General features: G+C 30.4%; 1 protein-coding gene and 2 pseudogenes across 1 annotated transcript; all 3 read left to right on the plus strand.

Moving 5' to 3' along the window:
* Positions 1–5,611: 5,611 nt before the first annotated feature.
* On the plus strand, positions 5,612–8,421 carry LOC125825963 (coniferyl alcohol acyltransferase-like). The gene is made up of 2 exons (XM_049505254.1): positions 5,612–6,050; positions 7,435–8,421. The coding sequence occupies exons 1-2, from the start codon at positions 5,616–5,618 to the stop codon at positions 8,419–8,421; spliced, it is 1,422 nt and encodes a 473-aa protein (XP_049361211.1). The 5' UTR covers positions 5,612–5,615.
* Positions 8,422–12,242: 3,821 nt separating this feature from the next.
* LOC125825965 (coniferyl alcohol acyltransferase-like) lies at positions 12,243–14,496 on the plus strand (annotated as a pseudogene).
* A 2,834-nt stretch (positions 14,497–17,330) lies between these two features.
* On the plus strand, positions 17,331–20,234 carry LOC125825964 (coniferyl alcohol acyltransferase-like; annotated as a pseudogene).
* Positions 20,235–21,088: the final 854 nt, after the last annotated feature.

Raw genomic sequence — 21,088 nt, forward strand, 5'->3', positions numbered from 1 at the left:
GAAAAAACCTACTTAAAAAGTCGAAGATGGTAACCCATAAAAAATAAAACAACTAATCCTAAAATATGTCAATTCCTCAAGATATTACCATCCAAATTTTCTCGTGCCTTCCTGTCAAGTCTTTAATGCATTTTAAGTGTGTTTCAAATACGGAGATAATTACTATATGCTAATAGATGTGAATGGAAAATTAGGAATTATGTATATTCCAGAGGTCTTTCTTACTAAAGACATTAATTTATGGATTTTAAAAGAAGAATGGGAACATCAAATATTTGAATTTCCTTTAGAATTGAAACATGAGGATGATATATACTTTCATCCCTTTGGTATTTGCAAGTATGGTGATGAAGAAATTGTGTTTACAATATGGATAAAATCAAGTGATGATGTTTTGGCTTATTTTTATTATCATGTGAAGAATAAGAGTTGGAGATATTTTAAAGCACAAGAATATGCTTGGGTTGGTAGCATTTTTGCTTATAGGGAAAGCCTCTTCCCTTTGAAAAATATTGGCTTACCAACCACAATTGCAGAGTAATAATGGTCTAGATGATCATTTTGTAAGTTGAGGTGCGCATGATGTCAAGTCAAGTTAGAATGGCCGAATTTGAAGAAAAGAATCATTATTAGTTGCAAATACTTGTTATTATGAACCAAGTCCAGCCCAATGTGGATACCAGGGTCACAAAAGTAGTTATTGGGGTCATGAAAGTAGTTATTGGGCTTACAAGAGCTAGGGCCAAGAACAAGCAATAAGGTCAGGTTAATTTGGGATCCGGGTTGAGAAATGGGCGTGGGAATGGTTCCATCAAACAGGGTAGTGATATTTAATTTGGGAATTATGCAAATTGTTGAGAAAAGAGTTTGATTCTCTCATCTTTAATTGAGCTTTTCATCCCCTTCTATCTATCTCTATATTTTCCGATCTTCTTTCCTTCGGTTAACCTTTTCAGTTTCGTTTTAAGGACGTTAGTTGTTATTAGCTTGTTGTTTCCATTTCTCAATTGTATTTTGTGTTCTTCGGCCATTATAATACATATCATGATTGTGTTGGTAACTTGAGTTGCTACACTCTTCTTCTGATTATTAGTCTGCAATCTGCATTAGTAAATAATAAAATATCAATCTTATATATATATATATGAATCATTTTTATAACAAAAGATATTATCAACTCTACAACGTAAAATTTTACGCCCTTTTTTCCCTTGTATTTATAATAATATAGATTATACTATGTGAAGTTTTTTTAACTTTACACCCGTGAGTCTTGGCACGCTAAAGTTGCAAAAAACAACAAAAATTTCAAATCATATGGAAGTGTATGTGTACGTGTTGTTATTGATTCAAAAACGCCCTCATTGTTATTTTTGGGTTAAAAAGCTCTTTTTCTAATAAACATATTATTTCTTTTCTTTTTAACAAATATTTTTTCATAATAAAAATATTTTTAACCTAACATTAATTTTCATATATATAAGAGCACAGTAATCCATCATTAATTATTATTTAGATAACGATAAAAAAATTTTAGATAAAATAATAAATGTTCTTATTTCTTAATATTTTTCGAATTGAAGAAGGATAAACATTTATTAATATAATCCTTATTTTAAAATGAAGATACAATAATCAAAATGCATGCCATGAAACACGAAAATTTATCAAATGTTTCAAATCACAAAATTGATTTAAAATGTCATCGAAGGAGTTATTGTTAACCCTTCTATTCGAAGATAATAAAAGGTTCAAATGTGGGGTGGTGATGTTTGATGAATCTTTTCTTTGTTTTGAGTAATTTATCGCTTGATACTCCTTGTTTTCATTTAATAACATGATTTTGAGCTTATGAATGATGTCTTATACTTTGTCAATGGAAGTGTTGTTGTTACATGTTTGCCAAATCCATAACAATGTAATTAAATTGCCCTTGAACAATTGAACTTATGTGTAGTAATGCATAAGTAATTTAGAAATTGTAGTCATTTCTGGGTAAAACTTGTGGATATTATGATAGAAACATATAAACTTAATGGTCATAGAATCCTCTAACGGTCCAAATAAAAGAATGTCAATTTTATATGTATGTAGGACTTGGACCTACATGTCAGTTTTCCATAACGAGAAAAATACATTATAAGCTCAATTGTCATGCAAGATCCATGTTCAAAGATATTATAATCTCTAAAATTTTCTTTAATTTTAAAAAAAATTACAAAAATTCCCTCTTGTATACATTCCTATCCTCTCTCGAATACATTTCTCCCCTCTCAGATACATCTCTATCCCCTCTCGAATACATCCCTCCCATTAAGTAATGTATCATTCACAATCCGTGAGCTATGTATCCGCATGTTTCTTGATGTATCTGACATCCTATAAATTTAAGGGATTTTTGTAATTTGGAAAATAATAGGTATGGGATATAATTAGTTCTTAACACTATGAAATTTAAAAAAAGGGTCTTATTTTTATGGCCTAATACATGTACACTATTCTTTCAATTCGATCACAATCCAAAAATGTCGATGATTTATAAGAATGACTTTGAAATTTGTAATTGCTTTTAAACTTTTGACCTCTACTTGTCGATCCATTAGTAAACCTTAAAGGTCAAAAATCAAAAGTTCTATCTATGGGGTAAAACTCGTTAAACTTAAAGTTTTAACGATGAAGCAAACGGGTCAAAATTAAGTTCAAGACCAAGGAGGGATGTATGTCATTTGTTATATGTTCCAAACACATTAATGTTTTCTTTCTGAACAAATATATTTTTATGAAAAAATAAAATATCTCGTAGAAGTCTTTGTTAAGAATTTTTAAGTTACACTATGATTATTTAACGATCCTTTCATGCATTATGTTAGGTATAAAGGAAATTTAAATTTAACTTCAAAAGTGACATTCTTTGATTGAATAAATGAAAATTCTACCTTGTCAATGTTTGATAATGTCATTTTTCTATCTACTTTCACACATGAAGGATCCACATATATAAATCAATTATCCAACCATTTCAGTGACTTTATAGGTTATCTTTCCAGTGTGCGACTAAATCAATTAATGATACGTAATTAAATTTTGGAAAAATCATTTCTGACCAATAATGCAACTTTGTGGCTGAAAAGTAAAAAAATAATATTGAAGTAGTTTTGAAGATTCAATAATCTTATTGTTACTTCAGTCTGAATTAATTATAAGTTACTTCGATTGAATTTTTTTTACTAAATATATACAAATAATTAATTTCAAACACAATAAATTAAATTAAATTATGATAAGAAAATTATATCAATTCATAAAATTCAAATCATGAATCTGTCTCTGAAACGACCCCGAAGGTGAAAAGAGATGAGACTTTTTTCTTCACAATATTGGACTGATGTTAAGATGACATATGTCACATAAGAAACTTACATTGTTAATTGTTAGTTGTTGAGACTTCTAATCTCATTATTAATAATAATTATAAAACGTAACTGTTTCCACTTTGAAAATGAATTAATTATGAAGACTTTTAATTAATTCAGCTGATACGCTGCTATCAAGCATCATATTTTCCGTCTCAAATTAATTGTCATATTTTGGTGTAGACTTTAAAATTTTGTACGACTCTACAAGACGTGTTCAATTTTAGTTGAGACTCTTTAAGGTGTGTTCAATTCCAATTAGAATTCTTGGAGGCTATTCAACCCTAAACCCTAGAATTCTTGTACCAAATTTCCTTAAAAGGCATCTCAAAATATCCCATAAACTCTTGTAGAGTCCGCAAAATTTCAATGTTTACAAATGACCCATGCTTCAAGGCTTGTCGGACTGTAGACTCGATGAAACTCAAAGACAAGCCTGAAGTACTCATTCTTCCACCTTCGTAGCTTCAGATTTTCAGATTTGATTTAAGAGAGAAGAGATGAAGGGCAGATTTGGTCCCACTGGGCGTGTCATCTCGAATATTTTGCAAATTCATGAAATATTTATATAGAGGTCAAATCTAAATATGAAGTATTGAAAGCTACAACTATTCTCATACTATTTTGATTAAAATATTATTTTAAAATACTATTAAAGCTAAGATTAAATAGTTTAATTTTTAAAATGCGAAACATGATAACTAATATGAATCAGAAAGTGAGTACTTAATTAATTTCTCAGCCTTTTGTATAATTATATATCGAAAATACTAGATGCTATAATTGGTATCTGACTATTCATGTAATGATATGTTTAAGAGTATAAATTTTAAAAGTCTTATAATGATACGGTATATTTATAACTATATGTGTATTGATATGTTTAAGAGTACAAATTTTAAAAGTCTTATAGTGGTATGATATATTTATAATTACAAATTTAAAAATACTTTCTTTCCTTTTTAAGCTCCATGTTATTTTAAATTAAAATTATAAAAGTACTATATCTGCAATGTCCCACCTTCATTGCCTATTAGTTGAACTATAAAAAGTACTACTAATTAATGTACTATATTTGCTATGGAAAAAACTCTATTATGTGGGGGGAGAAGGAGGGGGGGGGGGGGGGGGGGGAGTGAAAATGAGTGCAATATATATTATCACTATCAATGTATATACATTATTTTTAATTGAACCAAAAACGTAATTTTAAAAAAACACTGTTTAATAAAAAACATAACGAATTAAAAAATTGACCTATATCAACTAGCTCAAACATATTTTTGGCATTGTCCCTTTTATCAAATATATTTTGATCACTTGTTCAAGATAAAATCCCAATTCCTAACCACCTCTTGGACCAATTCATAATAATACCTTGTTCTCACCAATCCTAATTAATTATATATTAAAACCACCCAACACTGAACCTTATAGATATGGATTAATTTTTAAAAACTAAAGAAATATTTACACTTGATATGTTGTTTGTTATTTATTATTTTGATATATTGTTATTTATTTTGATATGTTATTTGTTATTCATTTTTATCATCAATATACTTAAACTTGTAACTATAATACAATTATCTACTTTATTTGTCATGTTGTGACACTTTTTATGAATGATGATTATCCCACTCAATTACATGTATTAATTTGAAATAATCAGGATAAAATTACAATAGATATTTTCAATAAATTCAATAATTTTACTAAGACTTTATATTTATATTTTAAAAAAGCGTTAAATATGTATATATATTTAATTGTACAGCCATGCAACATTGAGAAGTAACTCATTTGGTGAGCTTCCTAGTTTTTATAGTTGAGATAAAGGGTTCAAACCTCATCAGTAATATAGTTTCTCTTTCTATTACCTCTCTTACCGGCCGCCCATAAAAAAATATTTTTATTTACATATTTATTATAAATTTAAAATTCATAAATTTCAGAGTCTGACTTCATTTCTGGATTTACAATAGGTGCATGTCTTGATTTTTGAATTATTAATTAGACTTTTTATGATTGGTTACTTGTAATCGTCTAAACTTTTAAATTATCGTATATATGATGATATAAAAATTCTTTTACTCTATAAATACAACTCTCTAACCCATCCATCACTCACTCTAAAGCAAACCTTTTACACTTCTCAATTTCTCCAACCACCCTCCCCCTCCCCCCGTAAAAAAATAAGAGATGAATCCCAAAAAAAACTTCAATGTGAAAGTGAACAAGAGTGAAGTAGTAGCAGCAGTGTTGCCAATACAAGAACATTGGCTACCATTATCTAATCTTGATTTACTCTTACCTCCATTGGAGGTCGGAGTAATGTTCTGCTATCTAAATCCCATTATTGTTTCGGAGAAAATTAATATAAATTTAGAATTTAATTCAATCGTAAAAATACTCAAAACATGTTTGGCTGAAACATTAGTTTCTTACTATGCATTTTCTGGAGAAATTGTTAAAAATTCAGCGGGAGAACCGGAGCTTCTTTGCAATAATGGTGGTGTTTCTTTTATTGAAGCTTTTGGTGATGTTGAGCTTAAAGAGATTAATTTTTATAATCCAGATGAAAGTATTGAGGGAAAATTTATTCCTAAAAAGAAGCATGGTGTTCTTGCTATTCAGGTAAAATATGTCCTTATTTATTCCATGCATGTGACAATTAAGATAACGACAACAACATATCCAGTAATCATTTTAGTCTTATTTATAAATAGCATCTGAAAAGGATGAGGTGTAATACGTAGAGTCGTAGACCTTAACCCTATTTGTGTGAGGTGCTAAAGAGGCTAGTAATCTCTGATACAATTCGGGTTATGGATTTGGCAAAACTAAGTAATTGATCATGACTTTGATTTAAATTTTGTATTTGTCTTGAAAAATCTATTTAATGTATAAATTATTGAGTTAGAATCTAGCAATTTAAAAGTACTAAAATCTTACATCTATAAACGTCAAATCATGAACTTACCACTTCATATAAGGGGTCTGATTCTTTTCAAGAGCCAAAGACGCAAAAAAAAATAAAAAATTATAATAAGTGATGATGAGATTCGAACTCATATAATTACTTTGTCTACTTTAATACCACTTAAAGTGTGTGACTATCTTCATCATCGAATAACATAAGCTAAGGTGTTACTCCCCCCGGTCACTTTCACTTGTCCAGTTTGGACTTTGTATACCCTAAGAAACAATAATCGACATTAATTCATATTAATTGGTGTTTAGCCATCGGTCTTGAGAAATGATTTGATGTTGAGAGTAAAATAGGAAGAAAATAAGTTTTTTTTTTTTTATATGTTAAAAGTGACAAGTAAAAGTGATTTTTGTTTTAAAATAGTGGACAAATAAAAATGAATGGAAGGAGTATATATTAAACATATTTTTATTTAAGCATAATACATAAATATGCCCTTTAATTTGGTCTTAGCTCACATGCCCTCCAACTTTAGGCGTGCACAAGCAGACATTTAAACTTGTATAAAGTTGAACAAATTGACACACACGTCCTGTGTGGCATCCTACATGACAATTTTCATCCTACATGGTGTCCTATGTGTATTATGTCACTTAGGACTCACGTATCTACTTGCTCAATTTTATACCAATTAAAGTGTCATATGCATACCCAAAGATGGAGGGTATAAATTTGAAACAAAACCAAATTAAAGGATTTATTTAGTATTATGCCTTTTATTTACTTAAAAACTAATCATGTTTTCAACAAAAATATTCAGTCTTGATCGTTGAGAAAATGATTACAAAGTTTTAAAAACAAATGAAGTTTTTGAAATTTGTGATACTAAATATATAAAAAGACGATATATTTTTTAAACAGGCAAAAAAAAAGAAAGACGATATATTTTTTAAACAGACAAAAAGAGAATTGAGATTAAGGAAGTGTAACTCTTCTAATTGAGCAATAAAAGAAGACAACCCTCATAACCTAACTTTGTCCTTTTGTTTTATTTATTTAATTGCTTGAAATTATACCCAAATATTGCAGGTTACACAACTCAAATGTGGAGGAATAATTTTGGGTTGCACATTTGATCATAGAGTTGCTGATGCATACTCAGCCAACTTGTTTCTTGTGTCATGGTCTGAATTAGCTCAATGCAAGCCACTCTCTCAGCTCCCATCGTTTCGACGATCGTCCCTTTTTCCTCGACATCCTGGTTGCTACGATGACTCGATCGATGACTTATATGTACCAATATCAACCCTACCTCCCACGAAACCCGAAATCCTTAACCCTAATGATCAAATCATTAGTAGAATTTACTATGTCACTGGTGACAAAATTGAGCACCTTCAATCACTAGCCAATTGTCATGATCAAAAAGGCATGAAGTCCCAAAGGTCTAAACTTGAATCATTCAGTGCTTTTCTGTGGAAAACTATTGCATGTGGAATTGATAGAGAAACGTCGGGTTTCAACAATTTTAGGTTTGGTATTGTGGTCGATGGTCGAACTAGATTGATAAGTACTAATGTAGATGATAATAATCAAGATAAGTCGCTAAAAGATTATTTTGGTAATGTTCTCTCCATCCCATTTGGAGAGAGAAAAGTTGAGGATCTAAAAGAGAAGTCGTTGAATTGGGTGGCAAATGTAGTCCATGAATTTCTTGATATCGCGAACACACAAGACCATTTTCTTGGATTGATAGATTGGGTTGAGGCGCATCGCCATGAACCATCCATGGCAAAAATATATGCCATGAATGGTGATGGGCCCGCGGTGGTAGTGTCATCAGGGCAACATTTTCCTGTGAAAAAGATTAATTTCGGATGGGGTCAGCCAGCCTTCTGGTCGTATCATTTTCCGTGGGCCGGAAAAGCGGGATATGTGATGCCAATGCCAAGCCCTAAAGGAAATGGAGATTGGATTGTGTATATGCATCTCTTGAAATGGCAAATGGAACTTATTGAGGCTTCTCCATTCCACGTGTTCGAACCCGTAACTGCAAATTATCTCAACTTGATTTGACTATAGTTCGTCTTTAGTTGTTGGGTCACATCCATCTATCCTATTTAAGTAGTTATAACTTCATTTTCTTGTTCTCTTCGTCATGTAATTGTGGTTTGATTTGAAATTTAAAAACAAAAAACCTTCATGCATAATTGACTACATACAAGTAGGATGGAGCTATAGTTCTGCTTACTGTTCGATAATATCATTAATTTTAACTAAAACCGTGTATTGTATTTTTTTTAAATCTATATAATACATATAAATAATTTATTGATAACTCATTCTTCCAGCTACTTTTTCTCTAATTAAATATAAATTCAAAAATCCTAATTCTACCTGGGGAAAGTAAATTAAAACAGGGTCAACTTGAAGTCAATATTGTTTAATAGTCTTAGATTATTATTTCTCATATTAAAAAGGAGGTTAACTTCTACAACTTGCCGTTATTAAAATTGTTTTACCTCGTCAAGTTAAATCGACCTACACTAAGAAACTTAGAAAGTCTCCAGATATAATAACTTGAAAATAATTAATTATTAGTAATTATACTATATCTGGTTATAGGGGCGCGGAGAGAGGTAGAGATAGGTTAAAAAAGTATTGATCAGGAGATGTGATTAGATAGGACATGGTGTAATTTTATATTATCAAGAACATAATTTTAGATAGGAAGGAGTAGATGTCGTGTATTAGGGTAGAAGGTTACATTAATTAGTTGTCTTATCTTGCAAAGGTATAGGCTTATTAGTGCATGTCGTAGTACTAGTTGTACCCTTATAGTTCTTGTCATATGTTGTTTATCGTATTTCGCAGGGGTGGAGCTACCTCTGTCCGAGGAGTGTCAAGAGACGCCCCTTTTCCGAAAAATTTCATCGTATACAGAGGTCAAATTTTGGTTATATATATATATATATATTTGCAATGGGGAGGTGCGAGGTGGGTTGAGCTTAACCCGTAAATTTTTTAACATGCCCCGCTCCGCCCACATAACAATCTGTTTCATTTCAACCCGCTTCACTCCACCCCGCATAGACCCGCCCCGGCGCCCCCACATGATTTTTTTCAATTTTTTTCTTTTAATTAAGTTTGATACTAAAAATAAAATTTTAAAAAATAAATTCATTTTCTCATTAAATTGTATTTTTAATAGATAATGACTTAAAATTTAATGTCTGAGAGGTCAATTATATTGGAAAGCATATAAGAAACCGTCTTAATTTTAATTGTACCATTTTCATTTACATTCTTGGCTATTTTAACAACTTTGAGCAATAGCAATGGCCATTACGAAATGATCACACAATTTTTGTCAGAAAGTAAAATAAAATCAAATTCATAAAACTCAATATTTCAAAACTCTTTTTAAATTAGAAAGCATTGATTCCATTTTTTTAATATAATAAAAGACAAGAAATCGATCAGTATTACTCTTATTTGAAAATGCCTTTTTAGAAATTGATCCAACTATTAACACTGAAATATGTTATCATATAAATATAAATTTAAAGAAACTTTCAATTAATATTAGTTTAAATTTTTTTAATGTATTTGTCATGAGATTTGTGTATTTTTATTCGTAAAAAATATTATACCACTCTTATAATATATGATAAGTAAGCAATAAAATAATATCACAAAACTATTTATGTATAGCAAAACACTATTAGACAAGGAACGGGGGTTCAGGGTGGCAGGGTGGATGAATAAAGAGGAGACAACGAACTTGGAGTGTTTACTTATGAAACTTATTTTTTTCTATTTTTATAATGAAAGTAATTTTCTTATTCTTAAATAAATTTGTTATTTTAGAAAAAGTATTTTTCAAAATATATTTGATTAAAATCTTCCTTAGTATTAAACACACCCAAGGGTTCTAAAGAATAGTTTTATACAATTTCTAGAGTTTAATTAGCAAAACCACTTCCATCTTTATAATAATTTCAGATAAATAAAATTGTTATATGATGCATGAAGAGCGATAGATATATATATATTTTATAAAAATATGTCACTATAAGAAGAAAATACTTGTGAATTTCATTATTAAATTTGTTGACTAAATGCTTTAATTAACAAATATAAAGATCCATTGAAGCCATTGGTTGTAGTGGATTCCATTAAAGAAATTAATTGGGTAAAAACTTATCTTTAATTTGTTTGGAATCTAAATCTATATAGATAATATAATAAGTAAAACTAATGTGATTTCCTTAAATTATTATTATACATTTACAAAAACAATTTCATAATTTTGACTTTTCAAAAAATGGGACTCCAATAAAGCTATATGTCATTTCATTTTTCCATTTTGGAAATATATTTCTTTTTCATTAGTCGGTATATTTCTCAATCGTTTAGATGGAAATGTTGGTCCCATGAAGAAAACAAGAAGAGAAGAACATTTATAGGGGAAAAAACAACCAAAAAAGGATTTTTAATTGCATAGATCATCGTTGATATTAATGGGTTGATGATTATTTGCCAAATGATACTTCGTCCATTCATTTTTATTTGTCACTATTTGACTTGGCACACTTATTAAGAAAATAATTACTGATATAAGTATTTTATCACATTGATCCCCTATTAATTGATATGTAGTACTCATTAATAGTATTTAATGATAAGGGTAAAACATGGAAAATGATAATTATATTTTTTTGATATGTCAAAAGTGACAAGTAAAAATAAAAACCAATTTTAGAAATAAGTAACAAGTAAAAGTGAACGGAAGAAGTATTAAATTTGTTGTATCTAGCTATATTTGTGATTAATATCACTATATCGTTATGTTGCTATTATTTTTACTGAAACTTTTATGTACTGACGATATATATAGATAGATAGATGGAAATGACAAGTGCATGTAATGCTCTATACAAATATTTTGTTGCTAATGGTAAGAAAATAAATAAAAAAAATATATATATATATATTCTAAATCCTTATTTAACTTACCAATTTTATGATATTTGTGTTAAGATAATTAACAGCATAGACATGTAATATCAAAAGTTCCTTTATCCACCCCTATTAATTGAAAGAATATTTTAAGTTTTTTAAATTAGGAGCACCTATTTCGAATTTTAAATGGAGGACAAATAAAATTAATCCATTTTGAAACGTTCAACAGATATGTTTTCCATATTTTGAAGCAACTCTTAGTAAGAAAGATATTTTTAAACTAAAAATATAAAGAAGATGACACTTTTAAATATAAAAAATATAATGAATGATAAATTTGACCTATATCAACTAATTCATGAGATATTTTTAACTATTTTCCCTTTTATCAATATCATTGACTTGTTGGATTCTAGTTACTTGTTCAAGATTAAATCCTAACCACCTCTTGTACCAATGCATAATAATACCTTGTTCTCACCAATTCTAATTATATATATATATATATATAATACCACTCAACTATATTAAATCTTGTAGCTATTATATGAAATATTTTTATTGAATATATTGTTGTTTGTATTTATTTATATTATTAGTATACCTAAACTTGTTCTTATAATGCAATAATTATCCACTTTATTTTTCACTAATGTCATACTTCTTATGAATGGTTATTCCACCCAACATTGATTCAATATAGAATTTGTTTATAGACCAAAAAAAGTAAATAAGTTCAGAACTCATAGACTTTAGAATTTGACTTCGCGCTCCTATGAACTTAATTACTATTAATATAGACTTTTTCTATGATTGGATATATACTTGTAATTTCAGAACTTTTTCTATTATATAAGTTCAGAACTCATAGACTTCTTACACTATAAATACAACTACCCCCTCCTCCTACACCCCCCCCCCCCCCCCACAACTCCAAACAACAAAACATGTGCAAAAAAGAGATGAATCCCAAAAAAGACTTCAATGTGAAAGTGAACAAGAGTGAAGTAGTAGCAGCAGTGTTGCCAATGCAAGAACATTGGCTACCATTATCTAATCTTGATTTACTCTTACCTCCATTGGAGGTCAGAGTAATGTTCTGCTATCTAAATCCCATTATAGTTTCGGAGAAAATTAATATAAATTTTGAATTTAACTCAATCGTGAAAATACTCAAAACATCTTTGGCTGAAACATTAGTTTCTTACTATGCATTTTCTGGAGAAATAGTTGAAAATTCAGCGGGAGAACCGGAGCTTCTTTGCAATAATGGTGGTGTTTCTTTTATTGAAGCTTTTGGTGATGTTGAGCTTAAAGAGATTAATTTTTGATCATTGAGGTGCGTGACTAGTGTGATTTTAAAACTCCCTTGACAAGCGTAAGGGTAGATGTACAATTCGGGTTATGGATTTGACATAACTAAGTGATCAATTTGATTTAAATCTTGCATTTATCTTGAAAATTTTATTTAATATGTATAAATTATTAAGTTATTAGAATCTAGCAACTTAAAAGTATTAAAATCTTACATTTATAAACTTCAAATCATGAACATGGAAATCTGATTCTTTTCAAGAGCCAAACATGCAAAAAATATTCTTTTTGATAATGAGTGACGATAAGACTCGAACTCATATAGTACCCTTGTCTACTTTAATACCATCTTAAAGTGTGTGACTATCTTCATCATCAAATAACATAAGCTAAGTTGTAACTCCTTCCGTTCACTTTTACTTGTCCAACTTGGACTTTACATACCCTAAGAAACAATAATCGACATTAATCAATATCAATTGATGCTTAATTTTCGATCTTACGAAATGTTTTGGACATTATTAAGTAATAATTGCTCAGAGTAAAATTGGAAGAAAAAAAATGACGAGTAAAATGAATTTTCTTTTTGAAATAGTGGACAAGTAAAATGAACGAAAGAATAGATTAAACATATTTTTATTTACTTAACTTATTATGTTTTCAACAAAAATGTTTAAAAAACAAAATGAAGTTTGTCATATTGAATATATAAAAAGACAATATATTTTTAAAACAGAATAAAAAGAAACATATTACACGTAAATTGAGATTAAGGTAGTGTTACTCTTTTAAGCAATAAAAGTTGATAACCCTCATAACCTAACTTTGTACTCTTGTTTTGTTTATTTAATAATTTATAATTCCTTAAAATTATACCCAATTTTTTGGTGCAGGCTACACGACTCAAATGTGGAGGAATAATTGTGGGTTGCACATTTGATCATAGAGTTGCTGATGCATACTCGGCCAACTTGTTTCTTGTGTCATGGTCTGAATTAGCTCAATGCAAGCCACTCTCTCAACTCCCATCGTTTCGACGATCGTTCCTTTTTCCTCGACATCCTGGTTACTACGATGACTCGATCAATGATTTATATGTACCAATATCAACCCTACCTCCCACGAAACCCGAAATTCTTAACCCTAATGATCAAGTCATTAGTAGGATTTACTATGTCACGGGAGACAAAACTGAGCACCTTCAATCACTAACCAATTGTCATGACCAAAAAAGCACGAAGTACTCCCAGAGGTCTAAACTTGAATCATTCAGTGCTTTCCTGTGGAAAACTATTGCATCTGGAATAAATAAAGAAACTTCGGGTTTCAGCAATTTTAGGTTTGGCATTGTGGTCGATGGTCGGACTAGATTGATAAGTAATAATGTAGATGTTAATAATCAAGATAAGTCACTAAAAGGTTACTTTGGTAATATTCTCTCCATCCCATTCGAAGAGAAAAAAGTTGAGGAGCTAAAAGAGAAGTCGTTAAATTGGGTGGCAAATGTAATTCATGAATTTCTTGATATCGCGAAAACACAAGAGCATTTTCTTGGATTGATAGATTGGGTTGAGGCGCATCGTCCTGAACCATCTATCGCAAAAATATATGCCATGAATGGTGATGGACCAGCGGTGGTAGTGTCATCAGGACAACATTTTCCTGCGAAAAATATTAATTTCGGATGGGTCAACCAGCGTTCTGGTCATACCATTTTCCGTGGGCCGGAAAAGCGGGATATGTGATGCCAATGCCAAGCCCTAAAGGAAATTGAGATTGGATCGTGAATATGCATCTCTTGAAATGCAAATGGAACTTATTGAGGTCCATCTGTTCGAAACCGTAACGGCAAATTATCTCAACTTGATTTGACTACAGTCCGTTTTTAGTCATGAAGTCACATCCATCTATCCTATCTAAGCAATTGTAACGTTTTTTTTCTTGTTTCATTTATCATCATGGGAATATGTAAAAATGTTATTTATAATTGGGATATGTATGTAACATAGTTCTTCATTTTCTTCGTCCATGTAAGAGTGGTTTATTTAATTAAAAAAAGACTGCCGTTATTAACTTTTTTTTTTTTTTTAAACCTTGTCAAGTTAAATGGACCTACAATAAGCAACTACTCCTAGAAAGTATCGAGATATTATAACTTGAAAATAATTAATGACTAGTAATTATATTATGTCTGTGGTTGCAGGGCTCTACCCATAGGCTAAAAAGGTATTGATGAGAGGTGATTAGACAGGACATGATGTAACTTCATATTAGCGAGGACATGATTCTAGATAGGAAAGAGTGGTGGTGACGTATTAGGATAAAAGGTTAGTGGGGGTATAGTGTTGTCTTGACTTGCGAAGGTATAGGCTTATTAGTATCTGTCGTAGTACTAGTTGTACTTGTTGCCTTGTAGTTCTTGTGATGTGTTGTTTATTGTATTTCGATTATCGCATTATTTTGTTGTTGTTGTTATTGTTTCTTTCTTATAGACTTCACACTATTTTTCTTATTAATTGTTATGCTTTCGTCACTATTTTCTTCTTTTAATTGGATTTGATGCCAGAGGCGTATCCAGGATTTTGAGATGATGGGTGAACTATTATAAAAAAAGTTGATCTATGATATAAATTTGATCGGTTCGACATTTAGGTTCTTACTACTGAAAATAGTTAAAATTTTAAAATTATAGGTCTAATATATATATAAATTTAATTAAAATGCCAAAAGTGCTATCAATTACCACTTAGAGAAGTGTTATCTAATTTTAGAAAGAAAAATAAAACAAGATAAATATAAAATTCAAATTTCTAACCTCTCGGATAGAGGTGCACCCAGTCATAATCACGTTATGTGATACTCCGAGTGTGGGTTCACACATCTATATTTCAATATTTTTTAAAAATATAACACTACTATATTTAATCTCGAGAGGGGACCATGGGTTCACGTGAACCCGGTGACCCCCCCTTAGATACGCCTCTGTTTGATGCACTTGAGTCGAGAGTCTTTCGGAAATAGTCTCTTTACCTCCACAAGGTAGTGATATAGGTCTACATACACTCTACTCTCCTCAAACCCCACTTAGTAAGATTTTCTTAAATATGTTATTATTAATCTTATTAAATAATGATATTTTTAATAAAAATTCCGAGTTCGCAATTGAATATGAACAACTTAAATTAAAGCTAACATGGCCAAAGAAGTAACACCAAAAGGATATTTTAGGTGCTATATTCCATATATATATATAGAGCTAATAGTCTAATACATACAATAAATAAAAGTCATTTTTTTAGCTTACAGCCAAAATCCAAATGGTCCTAGCCGGCTCAATAATCAATAAAGGGAACGAGGACAAATATACCTGAACTATCATAAATGGTATGCAAATACCTGTTGTCTTCTGTCATTCAATAACTAGAGCATATATGTCATTCACTCTAACGGAAGACTAACTAGGGACACATAGCACAATCTTATCTGTCGATCCAATATTTAATAAATGTCGGTCGGTGGATAAGATTATGACACGTGTATGTTCGTTAGTATAAATGGTATATATGTTTTAGTTTTTGGACGGCAGAGGCATTAATATCCCAAAAGTATGGTAGAAAGAATTTACATACCATTTACAATAGTTCGGGGTATATTTGTCCTTTTTCCATCAATAAATATTATTATCCTCATCCAAAAAAAAAAAAATTATTGCCTAAACAAGCATCTTTCCTTTTTCCAATAATACTGAAAAAAATAGCGTTCCATGCTGATGACCACACTTTTAAGTCTGACTGTAACGTTTGCTAGATTCTTTTTAGAAATAATAGCGGTAAAAAATAATATCTCAACTATCAATTATCAATTCTATATCATTTTTTCATGAGTTGTCTATATGTAGTGATGGCTCATATAGAAAAAGAGAATAATTGATAATTAGTCTAGTCAACTTCGAGAGGTTAACAAGTGATATCGGAAATTTAATTAATTAATTTATAGTCATTCATCTCACAAGATTTTGGACACCATAAAAGAAGTCATTTGCCTATAGCTTCTTTCATTTTCTATCGAGAGTTCAGATTGCTCCACCTAAATAAAACGAGAAAGAATTTCGAATAGTTTGATATGTTGTTTGTTATTCATTTTTATCATCAATATACTTAAACTTGTAACTATAATACAATTATCTACTTTCTTTGTCATGTTGTCACACTTTTTTACGAATGATGATTATCCCACTCAATTACATTAGTCAATGCAGAAAGGATATTTATACTATCAGTATGTATTAATTTGATATAATCAGGATAAAATTACAATAGATATTTTCGATAAATTCAATAATTTTATCAAGACTTTATATTTATATTTAAAAAATTGTCAAATATGTATATATATTTAACTGTACAAAATATTTTTTATTTACATATTAATTATAAATTTTAAATTCATAAATTTCAAAATCTGACATCATTTCTGAATTTACGATATGTGCATGTCTTAATTTTTGAATTACTAAATATATTTTTTTATGATTGGTTACTTGATTGTAATCATCTAATCTTTTAAATGATCATATATCTAATAATATAAAAGTTCTCTTACACTATAAATACAACTCTCTCATCCATCCATCACTCACTCTAAGGCAAACCTTTTACACTTCTCAATTTCTCCAACCACCCCCCCACCCCCTAAAAAAATAAGAGATGAATCCCAAAAAAAATTTCAATGTGAAAGTGAACAAGAGTGAAGTAATAGCAGCAGTGTTGCCAATGCAAGAACATTGGCTACCATTATCTAATCTTGATTTACTCTTACCTCCATTGGAGGTCGGAGTAATGTTCTGCTATCTAAATCCCATTATTGTTTCGGAGAAAATTAATATGAATTTAGAATTTAACTCAATCGTAAAAATACTCAAAACATCTTTGGCTGAAACATTAGTTTCTTACTATGCATTTTCTGGAGAAATAGTTGAAAATACAGCGGGAGAACCGGAGCTTCTTTGCAATAATGGTGGTGTTTCCTTTATAGAAGCTTTTGGTGATGTTGAGCTTAAAGAGATTAATTTTTATAATCCAGATGAAAGCATTGAGGGAAAATTTGTTCCTAAAAAGAAGCATGGTGTTCTAGCTATTCAGGTATTAATTAGGTGTAAAACAATTTCTCCTTATTTATTCCTTGAATGTGACTTAGTGAATATCCCAACATAACAAAAACAATGATAACAACAAATTCAGTAATCAATTTAATCTTAGATGAAAAGAATGAGGTGTAATACGTAGACCTTAATCCTATTTGTGTGAGGTGCTAAAGAGGTTAGTTATTTTTTATATACTCTCGATATTTTCATAACATGATTTGAAAATATTATTAATCGTTGAGGTGCATGACCAATGTGATTTTAAAACTCCCTTGACAAGCTTAAATTAAAGGTGGATGTACAACTTGGGTTATGGATTTGACAAAACTAAGCGATTGATCACTTTGACTTAAATCTTATATTTGTCTTGAAAAATCTATTAAATATATAACTTATTTTAGGATAGAGGAACTTAAAAGTACTAAAAGCATACGTTTATAAACGTCAAATCATGAACTTCCCACTTCATATAAGGGGTCTGATTCTTTTCAAGAGACAAACACGCAATTTTTTTTTGATGATAAGTGATGATGAGATTCGAACTCATATAATATCTTTGTCTACTTTAATACCACTTAAAGTGTGTGACTATCTTCATCATCGAATAACATATATAAGCTAAGTTGTTACTCCCTCCGGTCACTTTTACTTGTCCAGTTTAGACTTAGCATACCCTAAGAAACAATAATCGACATTAGCCCATATTAATTGGTGTTTAGTCATCAGTCTTGAGAAATGATTTGAACAATAAGTAATTAATGTTGGGAGTAAAATAGGAAAAACATTAATAAGTTTATTTTTTTGATATATTAAAAGTGACAAGTAAAAGTAATTTATGTTTAAAAATCGTGGACAAATAAAATGAATGGAAGCAGTAGATTAAACATATTTTTATTTAGGCATAATACATAAATATGTCCTTTAATTTGGCCTTAGCTCACATTTATGCCCTCCAACTTTGGGTGTGCACAACTATACACTTAAACATGTATAAAGTTGAACAAATAGACACACGCGTCCTGCGTGGCATCCTACATGACAATTTTCATCCTACGTGGCATCTTATGTGTATTATATCACTTAGGACTCACATGTCTACTTGCTCAATTTTATACAAATTAAAGTGTCGTCTACTTATGCATACCCAAAGATGGAGGGTATAAATCTGAAACAAAGCCAAATTAAAGGATTTTTTTATGTATTATGCCTTTTATTTACCTAAAAACTAATCATGTTTTCAACAAAAATATTTAGTCTTGATTGTTGAGAAAATGATTACACAGTTTTAAAAACAAATGAAGTTTTTGAAATTTGTGACATAAAAAGACGATATATTTTTTAAACAAACTAAAAAAGATTGAAATTAAGGAAGTGTAACTCTTCTAATTGAGCAATAAAAGTAGACAACCCTCATAACCTAACTTTGCCTCTTGTTTTATTTATTTAATTCCTTGAAATTTTACCCAATTTTATGCTGCAGGTTACACAACTCAAATGTGGAGGAATAATTGTGGGTTGCACATTTGATCATAGAGTTGCTGATGCATACTCAGCCAACTTGTTTCTTGTGTCATGGTCTGAATTAGCCCAATGCAAGCCACTCTCTCAACTCCCATCGTTTCGACGATCGTCCCTTTTTCCTCGACATCCTGGTTACTATGATGACTCAATCGATGACTTATATGTACCAATATCAACCCTACCTCCCACGAAACCCGAAATCCTTGACCCTAATGATCAATTTATTAGTAGGATTTACTATGTCACGGGTGACAAAATTGAGCACCTTCAATCACTAGCCAATTGTCATGACAAAAAAGGCATGAAGTCCCAGAGGTCTAAACTTGAATCATTCAGCGCTTTCCTATGGAAAACTATTGCATGTGGAATTAATATAGAAATGTCAAGTTTCAAGAATTTTAGGTTTGGTATTGTGGTCGATGGTCGGACTTGATTGATAACTAATAATGTAGATGATAATAATCAAGATAAGTCGCTAAAAGGTTATTTTGGTAATGTTCTCTCCATCCCATTTGGAGAGAGAAAAGTTGAGGATCTAAAAGAGAAGTCGTTGAATTGGGTGGCAAATGTAGTCCATGAATTTCTTGATATCGCGAAAACGCAAGACCATTTTCTTGGATTGATAGATTGGGTTGAGGCGCATCGTCATGAACCATCCATGTCAAAAATATATGCCATGAATGGTGATGGACCCGCGGTGGTAGTGTCATCGGGGCAACATTTTCCTGCGAAAAAGATTAATTTCGGATGGGGTCAGCCAGCCTTCTGGTCGTATCATTTTCCGTGGGCCGGAAAAGCGGGATATGTGATGCCAATGCCAAGCCCTAAAGGAAATGGAGATTGGATTGTGTATATGCATCTCTTGAAATGGCAAATGGAACTTATTGAGGCTTCTCCATCCCACGTGTTCGAACCCGTAACTGCAAATTATCTCAACTTGATTTGACTATAGTTCGTCTTAAGTCATTGGGTCACATCCATCTATCCTATTTAAGTAGTTTTAACGCTTTTTTTCTTGTTTTATTTATCATCCTTTGAATATGGAAATTAAAATGTTATTTATAATCTGGACATCTATATATGTAACATAAGTAGTTCTTCATTTTCATGTTCTCTTCGTCATGTAATAGTGGTTTGATTTGAAATTTAAAAACAAAAAACCTTCGTGCATTATTGACCACATATAAGTAGGATGGAGTTATAGTTCTGCTTCGACAGTTGCATTAGCTTTGACTAAAACTGTGTATTATATATATTTTTTTAAATCTATATAATACATATAAATAATTTATAGATAACTCATTCTTCTAGCTTCTTTTTCTCTAATTAAATATAAATTCAGAAATCCTAATTCTACCTGGGGAAAATAAATTAAAACAGGGTCAACTTGAAGTCAATATTGTTAAATCGACCTACAATAAGCAACTACTCCTAGAAAGTCTCCGGATATAATAACTTGAAAATAAATAATTACTAGTAATTATACTATGTATGGTTGTAGAGGTATGCGAAGGGTCCGGGTAGAGGTAGGTCGAAAAAGTATTGAGAAGAGGTGATTAGATGTAACTTTATATTACCAAGAACATGACTTTAAATAAGAAGAATCATGTATTAGGTTAGAATGTTAGTAGGCGTATCATGGTGTCTTGCCTTGCGAATGTATAGGCTTATTATTAATTAGTGCATGTCGTACCCTTATAGTTCTTGTCATGTTTTGTTTATCATATTTCACAGGGGTAGAGCTACCTTTGTCTAAGGAGTGTCAAGCGACACCCCTTTCTTGGAAAATTTACATAGTAT

Source organism: Solanum verrucosum, unplaced genomic scaffold (genome assembly GCF_900185275.1).
Source record: "Solanum verrucosum unplaced genomic scaffold, falcon-dt-bn FXZP01000161.1, whole genome shotgun sequence".
Classification (NCBI taxonomy): domain Eukaryota; kingdom Viridiplantae; phylum Streptophyta; class Magnoliopsida; order Solanales; family Solanaceae; genus Solanum; species Solanum verrucosum.

Bases quoted from the DNA above. Each gene is read 5' to 3' on its own strand.
- LOC125825963 (XM_049505254.1), top strand. From the start codon at position 5,616: ATGAATCCCAAAAAAAACTTCAATGTGAAAGTGAACAAGAGTGAAGTA. The intron at 6,051-7,434 runs GTAAAATATGTC...CAAATATTGCAG, and splicing joins ATGGTGTTCTTGCTATTCAG to GTTACACAACTCAAATGTGG.